Genomic DNA, 25,798 nt, shown 5'->3' with positions numbered 1-25,798 from the left:
ATGTCTACATATCAGCACAAATCCCTATACTAATAAGGGCGTATCCAGCATTCTTCACTTTAACCTTCACGTTCTCGGTCCCTTTGCACAATACATTTGAATTATACAGCATATTTCCAAACCTTAGAAAGTTGTAGATTGCTCTGCCATTTTTAGCCCCATCTTTGCCACGGAGTTGCTCACATGGTTTTTTCACAAAGCATGAGGGATCATTAAAGAGCTCAGTATTAACCATAATGTGCTTTACCCACAGTATTTGAAAGATTGCAGACAAAATGTAATGTGATTACAGTAACGTGTTACTTTTTCAAGCGTGGAAAAAGGTCACCGTATGAAAGGCAGCGTGATGTCACCGCTAGACTTCGGATCAATACCGTCTTTGTGTTTATTAGCTCAGAGTTATAGTGAGCGGTCAGTCCCTCTAGTGGTGCCAGGGCAACACAGTCTGAGGAGCTGAAAGAGAAGGCGAGAGAGAGAGAGAGCACACAAAGCGAAAAAAAGAGGGACTGATGGACAGATGGAGGTGGAAAGCTGGGGTTAGATGCGGAGGGTGGAATGGAGAAAAAGAGAGGGAGAAGTTTTCAGAGTGGTAGTGGCGACCCAGTTCCATCACTGCTTGTTTGTGTTTGACGTGGCGCAGCAGTTAAGAGCATTGTGGCACGAGGATTGAGGGTGGCAAGGCCGCGTGAAATAAACATGCATTTGTGAGGATGTTACCTAACGTTACACGCATGTACACAAAGACTTGCACCCACGCACGCGCTCATAAAGATATTAGTTGAGCAACTGATTGCCATGATTAACAGCAGCTGCTTTGCTAATTGCGTAATTTTTCCACATGATTTTTATTTTTGACTTTTTCCTCCAGTTTCTCAGATGTTAGAATTTACTCCCATTTTTCATCTCTTATCGCACTAACAAAAGAAGGAATCGCTGTTTGTTTATGTGCACTTTTCTACTTCACACTTGGCACGTCTGTTGCTAGGGACCAAATGAACAGTGGCGTTGAGTTTACATTTCTTTAAATGGGCAGTTCTTGTACTTTGGCTATGCTGTTCACGTCGTATGATATCTGCGGGTGAAGTGTTTAGGGAATGTCGTTATATTGGAGCTTACAGTTCGTCATCATTGGAATTTAAGGGTTTAAAAAAGTCAGCCTTGATTCTGGCAAAAATACTTTCTCGTTGTTCCTCTCACACAGCCTTAGTCTCGTCTCCCTCCTTTCCCCCTCGGCTGATGGTTGCCCCTCCCTGAGGTTTCTTCCTGTTAAAATGAGTTTTTCCTTCCACTGTCACCAAGTGCTTGCTCATAGAGGGTCATCTGATTGTTGGGGTTTTCTCTCTATTATTGTAAGGTTGCATCGTAATGAAAAAGGAAGAGATCCTGAAGCATGCATGATATATCATATCATTAAACATATCATTTCAATTATTGCTGTTTACTTAGGTAGATTGCACACACACTCTTTTTTTGCAGTTGTTTCCCCTCATTTTTCTTTACTGTCTTTCAACTTCGACATAAATTTGAAGTGAGTGTAAGATGTAAATCAATGTGAAAACAGCTTTTAATTGCATCTGCTTCTTTAAAAACTGAGTGCTAATTAGTCAGACCTAGTAAAACAAAAACTGATGAGTCAGTTTAATCTAATGGAGACCGAGGTCGATTGCACCCAGCTCCTTTAAAATCTTTCAGGCGTGATGCAGTTCCCTGTAGCTCGGGATGGTATGAATGATTGATCATGATGCTGTAAAGCTGTATTGCACTTAGCTGTGCATTTAGCGTTGACAGTGTGCTTCTTCATCAGGCCTTCCGTGTTGCTCCTCCAATAAAACAGGCAGTTAAAAGTGGAAAGGTAGTGATGGTCATCAGCCGACTGTTGGTGAAATGACAGTTTCATGGTATTTTCTTCATCCCCTTTTTGATATCGCTGCTAGTTTATTTCACACTCCATTTTTTCTATATTTACACTAATAGCGCGTGCACGTGCTTGTGTGGATGCCTGACCTTGTTTCCCTGCAACAGTGATTTGTCACACCTCGTGTTGATATGGCGCAGTGAGCTGGCTCTTTGACAACTACACTATAAACGTGAGCGTCCAGTGTGAATCGCGTGTTTTCTGGCATCTAAAGCGTACTCTGGTGCTACCGTTGGGATTTGCTACACACGTTCTTCTCTTTTATTAGCTACAAAATTACATGCATTAGGGGAGCGAATGTGGCAATGTTTCCTTTTAGATGGTGGCTCAGTTTGTTGACTTTTGGGTGGAAGTGCTGGAAAATGTGAGGCTGAGGAGTCTGTGACATAGTTCTGGAGTAATAGGGGTCAGGAGCGTGTTATGGAGCTGGTCATGAGGAGAGTAAATGAAGATGGGTTGTACAGGACTGCCAGAGTTTGGGAAGGTAAAAAAATTGTGGGATTTTTAATAGCGGGAGAGAGAAGGGGAGATATAGAGACAGTGAGAGCTAATGAGCTGGATTTTGTGGAGACTTGGCATTCTGCTCATGGTGTTCGCTCTCTCTCTCTCCTCTGTAGAAGAGCTGGCATGAGCGAGCTTCCTGTCTGAGCCCTGAAGCAGGAGTAAATGAGGGGTGGGTGGGTGGGAGGGCGGAAAGGGTGGGGGGGACGCGGGGGCACGGTGGAGGGGTGTTGGAAGCAATAGAACAGAGAAAAGGAGGAGAAGGAGGAGGAGGAGGGGTGAGGGGTGGGAGGGACCAGTGTTGAAATTGAATGCCAGGGCGCCATGCTCTCACCGCCAGCGTTTCCATGGTTACAGGGTAATTCTGGCGAGTAAGGAAATTTCATTCACTCTGGTATGGAGAAGAAGAAGAAGAAAAAAATAGGAGGGAAATATCAACAAAGCAACAGAAATGGAGAAAGACAGACACGGCGAAAAAAGAAAGAAAGAGAAAATCAGGGAGGAGATAAAAAGGAGACAGAGGAGAGAAAGAGGAAACCTCTTCTGGGGTTTGTGCCACCCATCCCCCCGGCGATCTGCCTCTGCTTCTGTCTCTCATTCCTTTTTTTTTTTTCCTTGTGTATTTCTGTGATGCTTGGTTTGTTTGCCACCACCCTATAAGCAAACACAACACCCACCCACAATCCTCCAGTTCTTCCAGCAGCCCTGCAGGTATATGGCAAAGAACAAAGAGAAACACTGTTAACTGGCCGCTGTGTGTGCATTTGTCAGTGTGTGTGTGAGAGTGTGTCTCCTTTTTTTTTTTTTTTTTTTTTTTTTTGGGAGGAAGGCAGTGGGGGTTGGTGCCAGGGTAGGTTTTGGGTGGGAGCCGGAGTGGGGGGTAAAGAAATCAGGAGGCAGAAGGATTGTTCACAGCATACTGCAGACCCAACTGCTTAGACAAACTTGATTTAATTTGTCTTCAGACATGTTTTTAAAGGAAAAGTGAATTGAGTTAAAACTCTTTATTCATGTAAAAACCTGAGCAGGGTGAAGCCTGTGTGTCAGCCTTTATAGATACAGGCATGCTCTCACTCTCAGGCTAACAGGGGCTGACAACTGCATGGGGTTTGACTGGGCCGTCGTTGCAGCCAATGTGACAGCTGTACAGCCGAGGAAACTCTCTGTCTTCACACACACACACACACACACACACACACACACACACACACACACACACACACACACACACACACACACACACACACACACACGGGCATCATCTTGATTTTAAATATGATGTGTAAATTATCTCATCAGCACATGCAGCATGTTTTGACAGAGTTATCCATAAACAAAATTTCATTAACGTGTTGACCATGTGCTGTTTATTATTGTCAAGGTGGCGTGTGCAGATGTCCTACTGTCACAGTGAATGACGTTACTTACTGAGATAACAGTAATGTAATACTTTCTCATTAGAGATGCACCGATTCACGGCTGCCACATCACAATTTTCTTGGCTGATTCCAGTTTCGGATCTTTTGTGTGACCTCCTCATACTGATTTTTCTTTCTAATGACTATGACTGACAGCATATACAAACCAAATTCTGATTTTTTCCATGCATACGCCTGTAACTGCAAAACTTATTCACTTACACAACTGAATACATTTATATACAGTTAAGTAGTCTGCTACTGGAAAAAGAAATGAACTGAAAATGGGTTGCTGCTCACGCGCCTTTGCTTGAGAGATTTTACCTTACATCGAGCAAATAGAGGTGCAACAGATTTAGATAACAAAACAAGTGTCAAGTGTACATAATCTCTCACTATGTTTATAGCTTCACCAGCTTTGATGCTCATACCGAGGCTCTGGGTAGCTTTAATCACTTTGCTTTATTGTACTTTGTCTTTATTAGCTTCTTTATAATGTCCAGATCAGTCAGATGAGGGTGATTTTAAGTGTCTGATTGGGTTTGTTGTTATCAACAGCGAGCAGCTTCCCCACTAACAGCATGTTAGCATGTGGCTCGTAATTGAACATATTACCTCTATATCGTTGATCTATTTGAAGATTAGGGCATTGACTGGTTCTGATAAGGACACAGCAGAGCAAAGCATCCGAAAAAATGGCTATAAATAATAAATAATAATGTACAAGGTAATCATGAGTGAATAGTTTGAAGGCTAAAAGTGTGCGTTGGGGATGGGGGGGTGGTTTACTGCAGTTTTACACACTTGTTGGCAGTTGCTATTGTAGGTGAGTTGAGATTTGGGTAACACAGCGGTGCCAAGATAGAGCTGAGGCAAATGAGCAAAAGATGTGCTAGTTGCAAGCTAGGCCTGTGACTGGTTAGGGCTAAGCATGCTGGAAATTGGTGGATGTCGCTCCATGGCTGGTTGATTGATACAACTACAAATTTTCATTAACAAAAGAGTAAAAAAAAAAAGAAAAAAAATCTTGACAAATGTCTTTGTTTCCTTTTCTTTCAGTTGGTGAGGAGGGCCTGTGGGAGTGTGGGCTTTCCTACGAGTGCAGAACCCTTCTGTTCAAGGCCATACACAACCTGCTGGAAAGGTAAAACCATCAGCGCTTTCTCCAGTCCACCGCGAGAGCTGTAAACAAATGTAAATAAATGGTGTCTAACAACAAGCGTACTGCTGGATAACTCCACTGTGGCACCCATAAGTGTAGCCTGTTGAGGCAAATAATGAGCAGTCCTGTTTAACACAGAGATTTCACCATGCTGGTGTCCACGGAGACCCCGCTTTATGGCGCCTTTGCTTGTTTACGCTGAACCACAGCGAGCTGGTGTAATGCCACCAGAGTTTACACAGAAGGGCTTCACGTCTGACACAGCAGCGTCGCTTCATGCCAGCTCAGCCTTTTACACACATGTAGATTAGATTTTTTTATTACCTTTGCACCCAGCTCAAAGGTGCAACAACAAAGCGATAGGGGTAAAATAATAGTGCAATATGTCCTCAGATTCCCATTTCCTAAATATTTACACAGTGACTTCTAAATGCAAAATAGGGGTGTATTTCTTCCTGTTTTGGGAATTGAATTGTGAAAGTCACCAAACAAACAAATAAAAAACAACAACTTTAAGTCAAAGTGACAGAGCGTGTTAGTTTTCCTGCATGAGCTTCACCTTAATGGAATTATAAACTGAGTGCTGAATCACTTGCTCAAGTACCCAAAGCTCTCCTTTCTGAGTCAGAGCCATCTGTTAAATGAAGCAGCACATATTTGCTCTCTATTAAGTGAAGCATCAGTGATCATCATAGGGGGCATGCTGAAATAACCTTCCTATTACCTTGAAGCTAACTCCTTAAATAGCTCACTGTTTCAACACTAAAGGTATCAGTTCCACTTTCTCTTTTATATTCTGCAGATCAAGCTGACCTCTGTCTCAGGCTGCCGATATTATAGCTCTGATTTTAATTATGATTATTGTCATCAAAAACTATTCAGTTTTTTTCTTTTACAAGCAGTTTTTTTTTAATTTAAAGGATTGAATAGCATAAAGACAGAAATATAACTTTTGCTAAAGTTAATGAAAAAGTTAAGATGCTACAATAACTCTGTTGTGCTGCTCGTCAAGTTGGGATGAGAGACAGAGCGTCACAAGGAAACCGGCCAATCACAGTAAAGACGTTTTGCTGAATAAAGAATCAAAGTGTGACATCAACCACCAGATTTATAGATTTAAATTTATATCCCGACTCTCAAATGGATGGATGCTATTTTATTGTTATTTATTACCATAAATGATCCTCATACCCTTGATCTACTGGAAGATGAATGTATTGGTTGGCTCCAATAAAGACAACGCAGTGGGCAGAATCAGAAAATATGATCATAAATAAAATGCAATAGCGACACTCTGTACAGCGTAATCATAAGTGATTTGTTTGCCAGATGATTAAAAAAAAGCTAAAAGTGTGTTTGGGGGTTTTTCCTGCTGTTTTTCTCCTGCACAGCTTTTGGCAGTCACTGTTGCAGGTAAATTGAGATACTGGTAACACAGCGGTGTCAAGATAGAGTTAAGGGAAATGAGAGAAAAATATCAACTCCCCACATTTAAAGGAAAAAAAGGCAAGGCCTCATTTTACATTTTAGCATGCAGTTGTATGCGATGGCGATGACGTGACGTGAGAACACAATTCAGTCAAGAATTAGTTTGCCAAAATGCATTTACAAACAACAACATACACACAGATGCAATGTTGATACAGTTCATTTTGAGATCAGTAACTACATAAATTATGCATAATTTGTGAGGATGTCAGTGTTATAAATATAATTCCCAAAAGCTGTATAGATGTTGATGGTCCTGGTACCCCAGCCAGTTTATGTAGCAAGTTTCATCCAGATTGATTAATAAATCTAGGAAGAGAAAAGAGACATACATACCCTACAGTCATTATAGTAATCTGTTCCTTATGAATATTGTTGTAAAACTCAGAAATAGCTTATATGTAATGGAAAGGCACGATCAGATGAGAAAATGTATTAATCAGAATGCACCAAAGATGGTACAGCTGGAGACTGAAAGTTTTGGATAGCTGAGTCTGGGTGAGTGAGGTGGACTTGAAATCACTGTAATTCCTTAACCCAGGTCAGAGATTTCAGCGGGGGATTCACTGGCACCTGCACAGAGAGACGAGTCAAAAACTTCTAAAAGAGCTGGTTGCACAGCCAAACAGGGAGCGTGATGACTGAACTGAACTTTGATGTGATCATATTTTGTTCAGATGAAAGAAGTGGTTTTGGCAAGCCATGTGCAAAAGTGCAAAGCACGTTGGGGAAACAGATTAGCAGAAAATTACTCTTCCTTCCCCTGTGCACTTGCAAACTACATATCAGCATTACTAGTAATAAGTAAAATAGTAGATAGTTCTGAGAAGCAAAGAGCCAAAGTAAAATGGCTCAATACAGGAAGATTAGAACGCTAATACAAATTTTGCAAGGTCATTTTTTGGCTAATTATAACTTTTTTTTAATAATTGTAACTGTGAAACTATTCGGCTGAAAATGATTGAAATTGCACGCTATCATGCAGCTGCCTTAAAGTTCATTCTGAACATCACTTTTACAAACTCAAAAACTCTTTCAGCTTTACAACAATATTATTTGTTACTTGATGCTTTGATTGAAGCGCACAATGCTATTCAGATGTTGCAGTTAATCAATCACTTGCTTGCTGATGATGAGAGAAAACTGACGGCTCTCTTACTCTCTTGTCCTCTCTTGCTCATCGCTGCAGATGTTTGACGGATAAGGGGTTCGTGAGGATTGGAAAATGGTTCTTCAAGCCGCACGAGCTGGAGGAGAAGTCTTTAGGCAACACGTAAGTCGAACACTTGGCACAAAAGTGCATGCACACGTCTCATTTGGTTACTTTTAATAGGATTTCTTCTTCTTTTTTCCTCTTTCATGTATGTTTGACTCTGAGAAATGCATGTTTGCAAAGCGTGACACAGCTTGGCTGTGCGAATAGCTGTGTCAGACTTTGTAGTGTCGTCTGTCCTTGATGTTTCAGCAGCTGGCCCATGGTGGGAGACTATTAAAAACTAGAGCAGTGTTGGAAGGTGAGAGCATAGCTGAGTTCTCACAGCTCCCCCTCTCTCTCGCTCCCAGGGTGAGGGAAGGGTTGTGGATCACGCTGTGTAGGCAGTGTGGGAGACAGTCACTGAGACTGAAACAGAGTAAAAAGAGGGGTGGGTGTGATGGCAGTAGTTCAACTTGTTGCTGCAGCCATTACACTTCCCTCACACAGCTCGGTCAGCCCACTTCAGCTTTTCCTGCTGGTGAGGAGGCACCATTCTTTACATTTCTAACATAGCAGAGCTCAAACGCTGAGTGGATAAATAAGTGGCTTTGTCAAACAGCTCCTTTTGGAAATCTGCTTTATATTGCGTAGCTGCAGCAAACACACACACGAGCACACACACGCACAAATCATGCATGCGTTTATATAATATATTTGGACATTGTTAAGTTGTAAATTGCATTGTCATTCAAACGTAGCGCAAAGGAACAAATGCACAGGAAACTCTTCCTGTAGAAAGTTGCTGACACGAGTGCACTCTGCTGTGATGTGCTGAGGCAAACTTGGGTTTAGCTGTTTAGAGCAGGTGGAAGCCTCTCAGCGAGGCATGCCGCGTGACATCTCGAGGAGTGTGTGTCACTTGTATTGCATATATCTGTGAAACACTGCGAGAAAGCTTGACGCGACGGTGACATCTTTGTACCAAAAAGCACTCCCGGTAGAACGTACTGTATGTATCGGTGATAAAGTAATGGAGGAATCAGATATAATTCAGAATGTGGATGTTTTGATTTTTTCGCTGACTGATTTTATGAAGATGGAGAGAATGTGAATGCTTGTGACACTGCCATCAGACTCCTGAATGAGACTGCTGAGTATTACTGTGACTGTTGCTATCTGCTGCTCCACTGATTTATACAGATGTGTTTGCACACTTGCACAAAGTTGAGGTACAGTTCAGTTTTTCAAACGCAGGTCTTTTGAACTCTTTTCGTTGTTTGCACATGTATGACTTCCACTTTCTTTTCCAAAGTTTATTTATTTTTTATTTTCATTAGAATTTTTAGAATTTTTTTCTGTGAAGGGAGAGATCGGCGAAATACAATTTTCCCAGTGTAGGTTGCTGTGTATATTTCCACTGTGCATATGAAGATAAAACCTCTTAACTTCTATAACAAGCTCGTCCCTCTAATATTTTTTAAAAATGCATATAAATAACATATTAGAATGAGCACTGAAGCTCTGGCGGCTTGTGTTGGCTCAGGAGTAGTTTCTGGCGCAGCTTCTGAGGTGCATGGAGGAGGGGGAAGACTCTAAAGTAGCAGTAACTTTTATAGGAACTGAGGGACAATGAACTAAAGTGAATTGAAAACAAAAACTATAAATGAAATAGAAATAGAAACATTAAGTCAGGGATGCCAAGCTCTTTGTACATCATGTGCACATAAAGCTCTCTTTGATCTCACATGTGCCAGAGCGCTGAAATCCCCCATTTCTGTCAGTGTAAAGAAGTTTATTGACACATTTAATCCCTGAGATGCATTAATATAAGAAAAGAAGTGCAATTTCAATAATGCTGCTCGATTTTTATATGTGATAAATAAATTCTGCTGTAATTAATAATAGAAGTCTGTTTGGGCTTAAATTGTAAGAAATAAATGTGTAAAATTACAGAAAACGTTCTGGTAGCTGATTGGCCAGGCTGTCTTGTAATTATAAAACAGAAAGATTTTGCTAACTAACAGAGAAATGTCTGTTTTCAGAACTTTCAGCTGGAAAAACAAAACCAAAAAGGAAAAAAAAACAGCAACATTTTCGTCCTTCAATTGTTTCTTTATTGGTTCATCATTTTAATGAAGTATGAATGGCCATGCTTGAGCTCCACGATCATATAACTTGGCTCCATCGTACTATCAGATACTTTGATACTGTGTAGCAAACCTTTTGCTGCCTCTGGTTCAAATGTTTGGAAGTAGTACAGGTTTGTTTCAGAGGGGATGTTTGCTTTCCAAGGGCCTGTTTAACCCCAATGGGGTAATGCATTCAGGGCAGAAGAGTCCAGCTATAACGGCATGCAGCTTCGGCAATAGATTCTTAACATTTTCTTCTTCCTCTTTTTTTGAGGTCATGTGTTATACTGGTGATGTGTTATGGCTTGCTGTAAACAAGAAACCCCCCAACAAATGCTATTATCCTCCAGTCCAGTCAGGGCCTTTGATGTGTGACTTTGTAATAATTTGAAACATCTGGTAACAGCTGTTTTTTACAAATGCTATACGTTTGCATTTGTTCTGGTAAAAGAGCGACTACAAAGTAATGATGTGGTAAATTTAAAAAAAAATTTTTTTCAGGGACAGTTCATGTGAGTGGATTTCAGTATAAACCATATTTACTGTGCAAAAGTTTTGATCTTGGAAAATGTGAAAAGACCTGTTGCCGCTGATTTTTAATCCATTTCTCGTGTAATTTGGTAAACGCCAGCCTTTTCTTCCTGTTTCCCTTCCTTAAGAGTGGCTTCTTGACAGACACCCTTTCATTGCGATCATCTCTGATGAGGCTTAAGTGAACAGTAGATGGATCAACTGAAGGGTCAGGTGCATTTCTCAAGTACCGTGTCAGGTCTTTGCTGGATTTTTATTCCTGTTTCCTAAGGACATGACTTTCAGATTCTGTTCATCTGCCGCAGACAGTTTTTCAGTCCAGCTGTTTCCTCTTTTATCCTTCACATTTCCAGTTTCCGCAAATTTTTTAAGAATACACTCCACACCATGCCAAGATTTGCATAATTTTCAGCGAGTTGCTCTTTGGGATTCACTTTGTATTCTAACAAAGTGGATCCCATTTGTATTTTTCTATTCATTTGTATAGAAAAATACAAATGTACTATTAAAATACAAATAATACAATAGATACAATTCAAAATGGGTTATGTGTAGACACTCTTCAACACTATATTCTATTTCTGTACCGGTGTTCTGTACCAGGCAAACTTGGCGTTAAAACGTAATTCTGATTCTGACTCCGTTCTTGCGTTAGGTGTTTGTTTTATGCTTAAATGATTCATGAGTCAAAGACTGACGAGCAAACAACACAAACAAAACACATTCCTCTAGAAATGGCCGTGTACAAGAACTCAAGCGATAATGAGTCAAATGAGTGTCCAAAGAAAGCATGGAGAGCACTTTACAAGAATATAAATAAATCACGGTTTGCGCAAGACTTTTGCATATTAATGTAAGATGCCCAATTTTAGCAAAACTATAAATTTATCTCTGTAGACCCCATGATGGCACCATAAAACTGCACAATATACAAATGACGTACAAGTATACAACAAATCAACAACCCACTGCAAACAGTACATCTTAGTAAGTAGAGCTAGCAGTGATCACATATCTCGTTATTGGAGATTAATTAAATTATATGTGGGCAGTAGGGCGGTGTGAAGACGCTGTTACGTGTGTCCTACTGTAAGTGGACATTCATACACATTTGGCGTATGAACATGTGCCGTGCTTTTTTTGTGTTTGCGTGTGTGTGACTTTTGCACATCATGTAATTCCTCTTGAGTTCGACAGCTCTGTTTGAATATGTTGTCAGCTGGTACGCCCCCCTGCTATGCCAATCCTGACTTGTTCTTTCTGTGAATTATTACAAGTCCTGCGAGGGACGACAGAGACGGAGACGGAGAGGAATGTACTTGAACGCTCACACAAACAAATACAAGTGTTTTATAGATGTCTGTACATTTTGTACCTGCACTTGCCACATATCTCCACAGCTCACTTCCAGCACACAGCCTCCCCCCTCCCTCATTCTCCACACACACACAAACTATCCCTTGTTCCCACAATTGCACTGTTGCCCCACACTTGACAGTGTGAGTCCTAAAAACCCCTGCAGATCTCTGGCCATCAGTGTTTGCCTGCCATGAGGGGGACATTGCTCAGTTAGGCGTACAGTGACCTCCCGCCTCAGCTGTGTTACCACCTCCTTTGTCTCCTCTTCACTTCCACTCTGTGCCTTTTTATCCCCAACAGGGGGCGCTTTGGTGCTAATATCAATGGCATGCTGCCTCTTCGTGCCAACTCCTGCGCCTTGGCGCTGCTGCCTTTGTCAGGCTTATCTGGTGTTTATCTCGTATGTGTCCCTGGGGCACAGCGGGAATCGGCGCATCCAGGAGAACATTCCCAAACCCACTCCTCCCACCCACCCCCACTCCCACCAACACCACCACCAACAACAACACAAACGTCAACCCCTCCTTTCTTAACCCAACACTCCTGCTCTCTTTGTGTCTGAATGAGAGGAAAGCACTCTGGGTTGGTAACGCATTGCATCAGACGCTGAGGGGAGAGAGTTACAGGGGAGAGCATGAGAGGAGAAGCATGAGAGGGAGGAAGAGTGGGGTGGAGGCTCAGTGTGTGTGGTGGGGCTCAGTGAAAGTAGGGGGTCATAAATTAATCATTACTATAGACGGCTGAATGGTTGTATTAGAGTCTGTCTCTCTCATTAGTTCAGTCAATTCTATGCATGTCAAGTGCAGTCCACAGTATGCTTGTTAATATTGGTGCTTTAATTTCACTAATGGTTATATACTCATGCATAAATAATGTGGTTATTTTAGTGTAGCATGGCTATAAAACAGACACGAGCTGCATCACCTACCTAAATATATATTTTTTTAAATCTCAGAAATTCTTACCTGACCTGACAGAACAAGCTTTTTAAAACACACTGCAGGTCCTCCCCTCTTCCTCTCCTCTCCTCTCCTCTCCTCTCCTCTCCTCTCCTCAGGGATAAGTGACATTGAGATATGAGCCATCTCCTAGGCAACAGACATCTGGTGTTAGGCCACACCACAAGGTCACAGAATCTCCAGAAATAAAAACATAACATAAAGAAATGAAAGGAGAAAAAAGATCCCCCCCCCCCCCCCCCGTCATCTCTTATCCTTCACATTCTGAAAATTCTCCATGTACCTTTGCTACATCTCAGTTTTAACCTGTGAAATAATTTACCAGTCTTTGTTTATGTTTATACAGTTCAGATGCCACGGTTAACTGCATGAGCAGGAGAGGAGCGAGGCTGGAATTGGGTTTTATGGAGTCCTAGCTTAAAAATAAATAAATTCAGTCACATTCATTCACAAACAACACAAACAAGTTAGTAAAAAAACCCAAAAACAAATATAAACAATCGGATGACCTAATTTATTTTCATTGTAAGTATGCAACCACCCCCTCCCTCACTGCAACAGACACAGTAACACATTCTTTATCCTCATTATTGTGTGGAGAGTAATACTAATGTGAAAGTAGGGGAAAGGATCAGCTTTGAATTTTTTGCACATATATATTCTTTGTTTTTTGAGCTATTAGGAAAAAAAGGTTAAAAAAACTGATCATATATGTAAAACTGCAACTGGGAGGAAGTCTGCATCCCAGATGTGGGATGTGGGATCATTTCAGGCAAATTAGCTGCTTAAATTAAATCACTGTATTTTAATTTGTTTATATCGGCTCTTTAAAGTTTAGCTGCTGGGACTTTTCGGTACTTTTTCCCTTCATACTTATTTCATCCAATAATTTGCTGTCGATTTTTCTCATTTCTGCGCGGGCGAGCACAAAAAAGTGAATGAAGTGAAAAATTTCAAATCGTATTTTAGTCTAAGCTTTGATTGTATTTGTTTTTGACCGAGATGAGTGTTGAAGATTTAGCAGCTAGACCACATGACTGTGGAAGCAGGAAGTTCAGAGCTGTTGTTCAGATGATAATTACAGCAGTATTCCTGTAGCTTTGGAGTCTATTTACCAGGAAAATACGGGAAAAGTGCTTGAGTTTATTTATTTATTTATTTTTTTGTATGCAGGAAAAACTCAAAGGTTCATGCAACTGTTTCTAAGCCGCTGTATTTTCATACTTATTTTAGAGCCAAATTATTATATTTTACTACACGGTACAGTATTGCACTGGAGAAAAATAATGGCTGACTTGCAAATGACTCTGAAACAACTGTTTGTAGTGAAAATTGACAACAAAAGCGATTAAAGATTAATCGCTTAAACTTCAGCAGTCAGTCATGAATTTTGACTACTTTATGTTAATGTTCCCGTCTCTATTTCTTTTCATGAACTAGCTAAAAGTCTATACAATGGCTCATTGGTTGACTAAATGCACTGTGAGCCATAAAATTATTAATTTAACACAAGACAATGATACTGATAGTATCATTTCCAGAATTAAGTGATCATCAGTGGTCATCAGAGGGCTTGTTAATCATTTGGATTATTGAGAGGTTTGTATTTTCTCCTTTTGAAACGTTTTCCACGTGCATGTTCAGCCTCCCTATGGACAAAATGCAGAGAACATGCGATGCGCAATAACCCAGATTTCTTATATTACCAGGTGAGAAACCACAGAGAGCATGCGAGAGAGTTCAAGAAGGAGGAGAGAAAAAAAACATACAGATCAATAGAGAGGATGGTGATACATCAGAGCAACAACCTAAAACCAGACCTCTTCCTTCTGTTTTTAATTAGATCATAGATATGAAGTAAAAGCCTGTATTGGCTCACATTGAAGTTTTTTTAGCCACTTGGTAATGATTGGATTGAGCGTTTGCAGAGATTCTGTAAAAAAAAACCACCCAAAACAATCAATCAATCTTTGTGCTTTTTTTTGTCTACATCACACCTTTTCATTTGAGGATTGTTTGAACACAAAGATTGTGATAGCAACACTAGCTAAGGCCACTCACCAGGGGCCGCTGAATAATACATCAAACGTACCACATGTGCCCCTATGTTACTTTTAATAGTGGTGTTGTACATGCAGCAGCATACGTCTGAGTCTGTTATGCGTTATGCATGGTAGGTGGCTTGGTTAGATTTGTTTGCCGTAATTTCAGCAATTCAGCAGTGAGAGGACTTTCGGAGCGTGTGTGTACACGCTCCTAACAAGAGCTCACAGGAGTGCAAACATCCTCCACAGTGGCCTGTGTGCACCAGAGGAATGTGTACACTCGTGCAACTGTGTGGGAAAGGTTAGACTGTGAGAAGGAACAGGGTAACCGTTAGTTTAACTCTCAGTTTTGCTGGTAACAGACAAAACAGTATGAGTGCAGATTAAGCAGATTAATCCCTCTAGATTTCAGAGAATCTTAAGAAAAATACTGATATGTGTGTTTTGTGCATGTAACTACAGTTGATTATATCAAAACATAGATATCACATCATGGGCTTTGGGAGTGCATCTAACAGTGGAAACAGGAGCCTTGTGTGCCTTGCGCATTGTGATTGTAATGCTTAATGCTTTGTATCTCCTTTAATCTAATCTTGCTTTATCTTTGTGTCTCCTGGGTTAGACATGAGAGCAGCCCAACAACCGAGATAAACATTATTATTTTGTGTGCATGTGATTATATGCACAGATGTGTGTGTGTGTGTGTCTGTGTCAAGTCCATGATGCATGTCAGACATTAACCAGCTTCCCTGCTGGCTGGCTGGCTGGTACTGTTGTGATCGGGTAAAAAGACACACGTTGTCACACGAGCCAAAACACAATCCCTTCAAACACGCGTGCAGCATTTAGACCGTATGTTGTCGTTGTTGCATTAGCTGTGCTTGCATTTAATGCCACTTTCTGCATGCATAAGGCATTTGCTTGTTTGCACATACATAATACATTCGCTTCAACTACATTTATACCGTTACCTCTTATTGTGAGCACATAACATGCACATGAAACCGCACAAACAGTGTGCGGTATGTCTCTTTGTGTTGTCTGACTCTACATTTCCTGATTGATTTCACCATAAAAGTATGCTCAGTAGCCACCCATTAAAACTCTGATCTCATCGATATGTGTGCAGCAATTGCAGAGTGTGGCGCTGAATTATTCACTTCTTCCTCTTTCTCTCACACACTTGTTTTGCTCTCACTCCTCATTTTAACTCCATCTTTCTTTTCCTTGTCTTCCTAATTTCCTCTCCATCCTTCCGTCCCCCACCCCCCCTTTTGTCTCAATTTTACCCATGCACGGCTTTAATTCGCTCTCTCCATCTTCTTCTCCTTCTGTCTTCCCTTTTCTTCCCCCTCACGCTCCCGCTTCTTTCTTCTCATCCCACTCTCAGCCTTCCCTTTCTCACTCTCTCTGTCTCCTCTCTCTATCTCTCCTCCTGTACTGTCAGCCCTTAGGCAAGTCTCAACCATCACTCCTCTTCATTTATTAATACCTGTACTCATACAGCCCAGCACAGAGAGCTGCCTCGCATCTCTGTCTCCCATTCTCTTGCACACACATGCCTGCCGACTGCACAAATGCCCCAGAGGATGCAAGGAGCCCAGTGCGTCCACACACACTCACAGTCGCTTACTGTGCAGGAAAATGCCCTTTGTAAAAGGACAGGGAGCATCAATCTCCCAGCTGCATCAGCCCTACAGCTTGATGCTCTTTCTGTAGTTCTGCTTTTCCCTGACTTGCATATGATCGCATATTTATTGCCGTTGCGAGAGTTCCTTTGTTGCAATTGTTGCGCACTAGTTATTGGCTTCATTGATTGCTTTATCGGTCGGCATGTTTTGCACAAGCAAATATTTCCTCGTCTCCCTGCAACGTTTTCACTTTTTTCGAGTGCACTTACTCGGCTGCCCCATTGTGAACAAGACGGTATCAGTGCACAGTAAATTGAGCTGAGATATCAGAAGGATCCAGCCCTTAATTATGCTGGATCAATGTCTGAGTTACAGACGGATAGTTAAAGAGAGATATTTCTCTACAGTGATTCCCTGCTATTAGGTCTCGGCTGTCTATAAGAGTCCTTACGGGAGTCATATTTTTGTGTATATATAAATAATGATATAAAATAAATTACAAGCATAAGAGGGCAATAAACAGCCTTCAACAGCTTTATTTTATTTGTGCAGGACTGTGTACAGTTAACCAATCAAGAGTCAATCAGCCAATCAGACAGTTGATGGACCATAAAATATTTAAATAAATAAAAACTTACTAATCCAACCAAGTGCTGAAACTATGTGAAAGAGTGAACACATTCAGAATCAAAGCATGTAAGAGTGGAGACACTAAAGATCCCTCAGTGATAATTGTAGTTGTTTGCGTATGTGCATGAGCGGTATTCATGACTTGCAGCTGTTTGCCTGAACTTCCCCATGCAGCTATATATAGCTCTTCATATGGTGGGATGATGCAGTGAGGCCAAGGTTGGAGGACAGTGACATTGAAATCATTTTGAGTCATGTCTTGCAGAGATGTGAATTGCAGAGATGATGAACTGTGTGTGTCTGTCTGTCTGTGCGTGCGTGAGGGAGACAGTGGGGCAGCGCCTGTAGGTGTGGAGGCGACATGCGCCTGTGCGCCCGTTTGTCGCAGCCCAGTGCATGCATATGCATGTGCTTCAGCTCTGCTCTTCTCCTGTGATTGTGCAGACCTGTGTTCAAACCACCTGCTGTTAGGAGGGTATGCGTGTTTTTTTCTCCAGGAGCATCAGGAATGTTTATGAAGCGGAAAAAAAATTGGCCTGCTCTGTCTTAGGGTGCATTCAGCGCCATCTGGAGGCCGTCTCCCTAGACTGCGTTTTAAGCTCTGCCCAAATGAGTGACTGTGGAGCTGGCCATTTTATTGAATTTGATGATCCATTACGACTCAAATGGAGGTCAAGCTCCCTCGGGGCAGAAGGGATATTGCATAGGCAGCAGGGTAATCGCAAGAAGATTACAGTACCTGCTGACTTTATTGTCAGTCTGATATCTATAAACCAAGGTAGCAAGGAAGTTTAAAGATTAAAAATATACATCAGTGAAGCTGTCGAGGTACTTGTGATGATGCCCAGCCCGCCCACTGGTACATAGATTGTAATAAGGCCCCAGCAATTATCCTCTGTGATTAAAAAAAGAAGAAAAATATGATGAACTATGCCCAGGCTGTGTAATAAAGAGAGCGCTGCATAATGTAAACATGTAGTCACCACAATCACTCATAAGCAAATGAGGATTTATACCTGCAATAAGGAGCATATCTGGTAACTGATGAAGATGATCAATGAAGGTGGAGCTCAGCGAGGCTTTTACCAAGATCCATTCTGAGGCTGCTCTCTAAATTGCTATTTGCAGAAATGCTCTCATTTGTTATTCTGTGGCCTAAAAGGCAACTTCATGTTTTACTTTTTAAACATTTTTTCTACAAGATCCAATCTTTGGGTTTATTCAGTCTCAAGTAACGTAATGATGTAATTGGATTTAAAATGAATTGTGTTACACTGAAAATTTTACATGGAATTAAAATGGACAGCGTGAACTGCATTGTTATTTGTTCAGGCTGTGTACCTTTACTCGCTCCCATGTCTCTGTGGTCAGCACACTTCACACACACGTACTCACATTCAGTGAGCGCGCCGCCACATTTCTACGCTGTTTACGCTCATCCCTGATTCCATCATCTGAATCTTCACTGTCGTCTCTCCTCAGCGAACACCTGTCGTGTTCCTTCTCCTTCTTCCTCCACGGAGAGAGCAACGTGTGCACAAGTGTGGAGATTGCCCAGCACCAGCCTGCGTACCACATCACAGAACACCACATCCGTCTCGCGCAGACCTCCGTCACACCAGTACAGGGTAACACCACAAACCCGATGTTTTTTTCTTCTTCTTCTAGTGCTTATGCATGTAAAACAAAGCAATCCTCATGTTCGATATATATCCAACAGAGGTGTGATTATTATTATGTAAAAATGGAAGTCTCTTAATTTCCTTAATGGAAAATGAGATGACAGTGGCTGTCAAGTCAGCAACAGGTAGAGAGGAAGCATTTGAATCTTGAACGCTTTTGCTTTCACTTTCAAGAAACCACAGTTAAGTGAAATAAAAGTGATCACTGCTGGTAGCCCATAGAGTTATTTCTGAATAAACAATTGTGCCCATGCTGTTTATAATAATGAAACATCACTCAGACCAGCAGTGTGGTTCAGTCATGTGTTTTTAGTATTACCGCACAGTTGTAATAACAAAGACACATGACTGCTTATTGCTTGGATGAATGAGCAAAATCTGTTGTGATGCACAAATAATAGTTATTTTTGGTCTTGTGAGTGTGACACTATTTTGTGCATTGTACAAATCATTATGTAATTAGAATAGAATAGATTAGCCCTTTCTTGTCAGTGGTCCAACTGTGCTGGAATAAAATATAAACATATATATCCTATATACAAAAACAAAAAAAGGCACACAATAGAAGAAAGAATTGGTCTGAATAGAGTGGCCTGAGTGATGGGGGCTACTCAGACCATGGCTTTGTTAACAGTGTTTGTTAACAGTCCAAATGGCCCAGTGGAAGGGTTGGGGCGTTAGGGTTAGGGTCTGGAGGTGTGGGACCTGATTGCCCTGAGGGCAGCAGGTCAAACAGGTGGTGAGTGGGGTTCATGCTGTCACCTGTGATGGCCCTGGTTTTCCTGAGGGAAGAGGATCTGGCGAGGGCCTCCAGGGGTGACAGAGGGCAGCCAGTGATCTTTTTGGGCTGTGTTAATCACTGTATGAGCACCCTTCATTGTTGTAGCCCCTGTGTACCAAAACACCCAGGCAGCAGGAGTGCACGCTCTCCACTGAGGAGTGGTAGAAGACCAGCAGCAGCTTCTGGTCAGGCTTATTCTTCCTCAGGACACCGAAGAAGTGCAGCTACTGCTGGGCCTTCTTCAGCAGGTCGTTGGTGTCAGCAGAGATGTGGGTGCCCAGAAACCTGAAGGTGGAGACAGATTCCTGTTCTCCCTTTATAATCAGATTGGAGTGGACCTGTCTGTGCCTCCTGAAGTCAATTATGAGTTCTTTGTTTTTAAGGACGTTCAGCTTCGGACTAATTGAGGCCGGCTGGTTAGGATGCTGTAGTCCACAAAGAGCATCCTCATGTAGCTCTTCCTGTTCTCCAGATGGCTCAGCGCTCTGTGAAGGGTGATGATGATGCCATCCTCCATGGACCGATTTGCTCTGTAAGCAAACTGGTGGGGGTTGAGGACAGGGGGTAGACAGTCTCTGATGTGCTGAGACATTATCTGCTCTAAACACTTCATGACTACAGACGTGAAGGCTATAGGTCTGTAGTCATTGAGGCTGTCTATACTAGTTCTCTGGGGATAGGAATGATAGTGGAGGCCTTCAGACAGGTGGGAACAGTGGCACCAGTCGGGGAGAGGTTAAATAGCCTAGTGAGGATCCCGTTGGTTACAAAGTATTTTACATACTGTACTTTCAGATTGCTTCGTTAAAAGTAATATCTTATATTTTAGGTGCTTCTTCTTGTGGGTTATATGTGTAAAAAGTCCAATTCTACCAGTGGTAGAAGTTTAAATAGCACAAACCAAGAGTAAGTATTTCAGCATTGCAGTTATCACTAAAGGTTTGCTGTGCAAAGAAAATAAAAATCAATGCAGAAAAAAATAATAAAATGGTTCAGAGCTACTGATGTGTGAACTTTGTTTCTTTCTCTACATTATTAATTTATCTATGCAGTGATCCTGAGTCCGTACGGTCTGAGCGGCACTCTTACAGGTCAGGCCTATAAGATGAGTGATCCAGCAGTGCGGAAGCTGATGGAGGAGTGGAGCTACTTCTACCCCATGGTACTTCAGCAGAAAGAGCTAGGTGGAGAGAAGGAAAAGGAGGAAACAAGCCAGGCCTACGATCGCAACAGTCACGTGGCGGTGGAGGTCGTTGTAGGTATGGAAAAGCAATGGTGGTGAAAAAGACATTGGATTTAAAATGGTATGCAATTCAGTTCAGTACAGTTTTATTCATATAACACCAAATCACAACAACACTAACCTCAAGGTGCTTTTTTATTGTAAGGCTAAGATGCTACAATAATATAGAGAAAACCCCCCAAATTAGATGACCCCCTGTGAGCAAGCACTTGGCAACAGTGGGAAGGAAAAACTCCCTTTTAACAGGAAGAAACCTCCAGCAGAACCAGGCTTAGGGAGGGGCAGCCATCTGCTCTGACTGTCTAGGGGGTGAGGTGAGGGAGACAGGCCTGCTGAAGGTGTGGAAGAGAGCCAAAAAATAATAATAACTAATGATTAAATGCAGAGTGGTGTATAAACAGATAGAGAGTCAAAGAGGTGAGTGAAGAAGAAACACTGAGTGCATTATGGGAACCCCCAGCACCCTGGGCCTATTGTAGCATAACTAAGGGAGGATTCAGGGTCACCTAATCAATGCAAAAAAAAAGAAGGAAAAAAACTTTTGCTGTGCAGTCAGTCTGCAATGAAACTCATATCCTGCATAAAATAGTACCAAAAAGCAGTACTTAGTAAAGAGGACTGCAGTTCTTTCAGATGAGAAGGAACTAGAACAAACACCAAGAGATCAGCATCACGTTAATTACCCTCTGTCCTCATGTAGACTCCCAGGCAGTTTGAGCTGAGGTATTAGTGGATGAGGTGCTTATACTGCAATGATCCTTACAGTCAGTTATCAAAGAGCAGAAGTCAGGAAGTGACTGGAAGGCAGGGGAGGAGAGAGCAGGACTGACAGAAAGGAAGAATAGTGAAGTGAAGTTGAGGTAGAAAACCCCGGGGAGTTACTCTAACAGTTACTCTAATCAGTCTGATTCCACAGCTTTGGTTTGACCTGATTACAATTAAAACTGCTTTGCATCTAAAGAGGAAAGCCAGAAATAATACTGAAGGAGTGAGTACAAACGGATTTTAGATTTGATTGTGTTTTCATGACTGGTGAGTACGAAAGTGGGTAATTACATTAACAGAAAAGCACCAGACATTATACAGCCTCTTTATTTATGTAAGGTTAATTATTAGCAATATCTAGAAATGGTGCCCATTTAAAAAATTAAGCCAGCGTTTAAATGTATCCTATAACAGCAGATCCTCTTTTCTTGTATTCTCAGGTGGAGTAAGAATGACCTACCCATCTGCTTTCGTGCTAATTGCCCAAGGAGACCTACCAGTGGAGCAGCCTCCACCTGTTCCCACAGCTCAGGGCCTCAACAAAGAGCTGAACCACTGCAGCGTGCCACTGACGCCACCAACATCACCAGAGCAGCCATGCTCCGGTAACAGGGACACAGACATGCCGCAGCGTTGTACACACACGCTGAAATGTTAAAACTACACAGTTTTACATTGACGGTGTTTTTTTCTTTTTTTTTCAGCGGACAGCGGCTTCGTAACCTCGGCCTCGAGTGTGCCCACACCAGACAGCAGCATGAGTATCACCAGCATCAGCCCAAAGCATTCTGGGAAGAAGCTGACTTGTCAGGTGGTCCATCAGGCCTGGAGGGAGTGCTATCTCAACCAGCCTCAACATGTGTAAGTAAATCTGGAGTTTACTCCCTGACTTTGGCCGGATTATAATTGAAGTGCAGTGATGCAGCTGAGCTGGCGCCCTCATGGATCTGTTCGTTCCCTGCAGACCGAATCAGTCAACTGAAGTAACGCCTCGAAAGGAAGTGCCAAATGGAGTTACCACGTGGGATTTCAACGATCTGGGAGCGAGAGCACCTTGCAGCTGCTCTAGGTACTCCAGAATTGCACCCAAGCTGTTCCAAATGTGTTAGATTCAGGTGTTCTTGTTTTCATGCTGATGCGTTTAAAAAACAGACTTTTCAGGTATATAATTTAGTTGGAAGTATTTTCATAGAATTTTAAGTAGATTGCTATTTATTTTTGTTTCAGGTTAAAGCAGCAGAAGTCGAATCTGACCACTGCGTCCACTGCCAACTCCCAAACTAGTGCCAACCCCACTCAGTCTTCTGGCCCATCATTATACACTCCCTCCCTGCCCAAACACAAGACCAGTGACAAGACAGAAAAGGGTGACAAACAGTCCAAGAGGCCAGCTGTTATTCCTTTCCACCATCGTCTGTCTGTCACACAGGAGAGTCCTCTGGAACAGGACTCTCCAGGAGGGCCCCAGCTCGGTGGCCTCGTGGCGCTGGATCCACCCATAGAGTCCCTGGCCACTCTGCCAACCTGCAAGTATTCCAAGCCCCACTCCAATGGCAGAAAAGCCCCCGAGTCCCTTCTCCATTCACCAGTATCTCCACTTCCACCCACTCTTAGCCCGCATCCCCGGGTACAAGACCCAGAGGCTATGGATGGGCCTGTGGATATGCCCGCCTGTCAAGATGGCGCTTCAGGATTGGGGGTGATTACTAGCGAGACAGCTGTGTATGCAGCTCTGCTGAGGCAGAGGGAGAGTGGTGCTGGCTGGTGGAGAGGCTTCAGGACTCCCAGGACTGATAAGACTGACTTTAGACCCTCTGAACTCCCCATTGATAAACTAGAGGAAGTGACAACAGACACAACCATCGAGGGAGCTTCGCTTAAAAGGTAGGAGAGTTGCACCAGTGTTGGGGAAATAATATTTGGAAGTATACTGAAAATACTGGGAATTTAGTGCATTTGTATTGTACATGAGAACGCAGAAGAATAACCTTGTTTTTTTGTCTCCTTTAGACTATACGCACAGGCGCACAAGAGATTTAAACTCTCAGAGGAGAGAGTGAGGCAACACATCCAAACTTTGGGCCTGTTCCAGCAGCCAGGTGTCGAGGCACTTCGGGATAATGGGGACGATCCCTATGACTTTAAGGAAGGAGACATTGAGTACACTTTCTCCACTTCCAAGAGATTAAAGGGTCAAGGGCGAGAACCCAGCAAGAAGGCCAAGGTAGGACAACACACAGTTTGAAAATACAAATACAAACAAAAAAACTGGATTCAGGGAAAATGTAACGTGGTTAAAATCAATATTTATCTATTAATTATGGATTGCATGACCACTTGTATGCAAGGAGGTCTCATAGTAGCTTTGTTGTTTAATTTAGTTTTACAGTTGCCATCAATCGTGCTGTAACAGGTAATTGTTTAGAGTAAAACATAAAATAAATAAAGCTATCAATCTTATCTGTCCAGTCACCCAACCAGCAGACATAGTTATCAACCAGGTCACGGCTTTCAAAGTTACAGCCCAGCGGTCAAAATCAGGCCATCCATTCCACTTTGCAAAATGTGACTACTGCAAAGACGTAAAGTATAAATGTAAATTTTCCTCTGGTTTTCAAGCTTAAAAACTGATCACATCATGAAAGTCCAAACTGAGGGTCCAGAGATCTGAATCATCGTCATTTTTACAGCCTTCGTACCGATAGACTTCACTGCTGACCTGCCATGCTACACCGAAATAAGTAATAGACCCACCATAAAAAAAACAACAGAATGAATTAATAGAGAATTTGCTATTTTATTCAGTATGGGTCTACAGTGAAAAAAAGGGCATTTCCTTTGAATTGAAAGAAAAATTTTTAATTAAATATTTTTTAAATTAGGACTAGACATGAAGTAAGTTCAGTTTACAGATGTATATCTTTAACTGTAACTCTCTGACCCTGCTGATCTGCTACAATAACATGTCTGTATAATTTATTAAGGCTGGTCAAATTAGAAACACTAATGTGTACCAGTTTTAGAAAACTAGTTCATGAAATCCAAACATTTCCAGAATGAACTTCTGAAACACTTCCTAACACTAAAAAAAGGTATATAGGTTATAGTCTTTATACGTTATTAGAAGTCTACTTTACTTAAGTTCAAATTTAAATATATGCAGCTCATGTAGTAAAATGAGTTTAACAACCGTGAGCCAGAGGGTGAACATAACAGAGCATTTTGCAGCTAAAGACTTGGATAAGCCACTAGTAGGGTGGACAAGTCAAAAAAAGCTAAATGGAGAGTGAACAGTAAACTTTAACCCATCATTTTGTCTGAGCTATACCAAAGTAGGTTCTATTTAATTCAATCCAATAAAGTTTTATTCATATAGCACCAAATCACAGCAACAGTTGCCTCAAGGTACTTTAAATTATAAGACAAAGACTCTACAATAATACAGAGAAAACCGCATCAATCACATGACAAGCACTTGGTGACAGTGGGAAGAATAAACTCCCTTTTAACAGGAAGAAACTGCCAATTAATACTGAAAATGCTAAAATGCTAATACTTTGTGTTCTTTGCTACAGAATGCGGCATTTTATTAGGATGAGGCATTTTGTAGCACAAAGCGTACATTATAATAATGAAGTGAGGCTCTCGACATATTTTATTGAATCTGTGCTGAACATAACCTGCGAATGTTCTCATTTTATTTGAATCCCTCCACTAGGGAGAAGAAATCACCAGCAATGGAGCGTTAACTGATGGAAAAGATGCTATGTCCATTTTTAACTCTGCTCCAAAATCAGGTGGGGGTCCTAATCACAGACATAAACATAATTTACATGTTCTACAAAACAGCAATTCATGTCACACATGAGTAGTTTTGTTCAGTCTAACGATGTTTTGTGTTGTTTTAGACGAATCAGGCCAGGACGACGGAGCTGCTAAAACCAATCCCTCTCTGACCAGAGAAATAGATCTAGTGGTCAACATCTCTGATCTAGACAACATACTTGATGAAGACGATGAAGACCCGGGGGTAAAATATAATGTTCTATCTATATTCTTGTAACAATGTTAACAGTGGTAAGACACTATGTAATTTTCGATTTTGATTTAAATTGAAACAAACAAACAAACAACAAACAAAACTCCAAACATCATATTAGAAAATAAATAGTATTTTAGTTAACGATTTAAGAATTTTAAAGAATAAATTTTTTAGTCACATAACTTACCCTGTAATACTTTTTAGACTGTTTACCCAAACCAGCACTCAACTAAGGTACCAGTGTCAACAGAAGATCGTCCTATTGGAAAAGAAGGAAGAGTTGCAGTACCTTATCCATCAAGTGAGTCACTCTGATGAGTAT

General features: G+C 41.6%; 1 protein-coding gene across 5 annotated transcripts in view; it reads left to right on the top strand.

The window, feature by feature from the left end:
- Nucleotides 1-25,798, top strand: part of LOC146570886 (mediator of RNA polymerase II transcription subunit 13-like) — an 88,856-nt gene that overhangs the window by 50,941 nt on the left and 12,117 nt on the right. For all 5 annotated transcript variants that reach the window (XM_085279667.1, XM_085279664.1, XM_085279665.1 and 2 more), the window contains 12 exons: nt 4,894-4,978; nt 7,674-7,757; nt 18,446-18,591; nt 20,479-20,685; nt 21,875-22,039; nt 22,139-22,295; nt 22,399-22,503; nt 22,662-23,318; nt 23,445-23,658; nt 25,153-25,231; nt 25,343-25,464; nt 25,681-25,777. In XM_085279667.1, coding sequence (XP_085135793.1) covers nt 4,894-4,978; nt 7,674-7,757; nt 18,446-18,591; nt 20,479-20,685; nt 21,875-22,039; nt 22,139-22,295; nt 22,399-22,503; nt 22,662-23,318; nt 23,445-23,658; nt 25,153-25,231; nt 25,343-25,464; nt 25,681-25,777 — 2,118 coding nt within the window. The remainder of the gene's footprint in view (nt 1-4,893; nt 4,979-7,673; nt 7,758-18,445; nt 18,592-20,478; nt 20,686-21,874; nt 22,040-22,138; nt 22,296-22,398; nt 22,504-22,661; nt 23,319-23,444; nt 23,659-25,152; nt 25,232-25,342; nt 25,465-25,680; nt 25,778-25,798) is intronic.

Source organism: Mchenga conophoros, linkage group LG7, assembly GCF_057382185.1.
Source record: "Mchenga conophoros isolate Kocher_MC1m ecotype Shallow Benthic linkage group LG7, M_conophoros_male_GT1.1, whole genome shotgun sequence".
Lineage (NCBI taxonomy): Eukaryota > Metazoa > Chordata > Actinopteri > Cichliformes > Cichlidae > Mchenga > Mchenga conophoros.
Note: the sequence above shows the minus strand (reverse complement) of the source record. Positions and strands in the feature narration are given on the sequence as shown.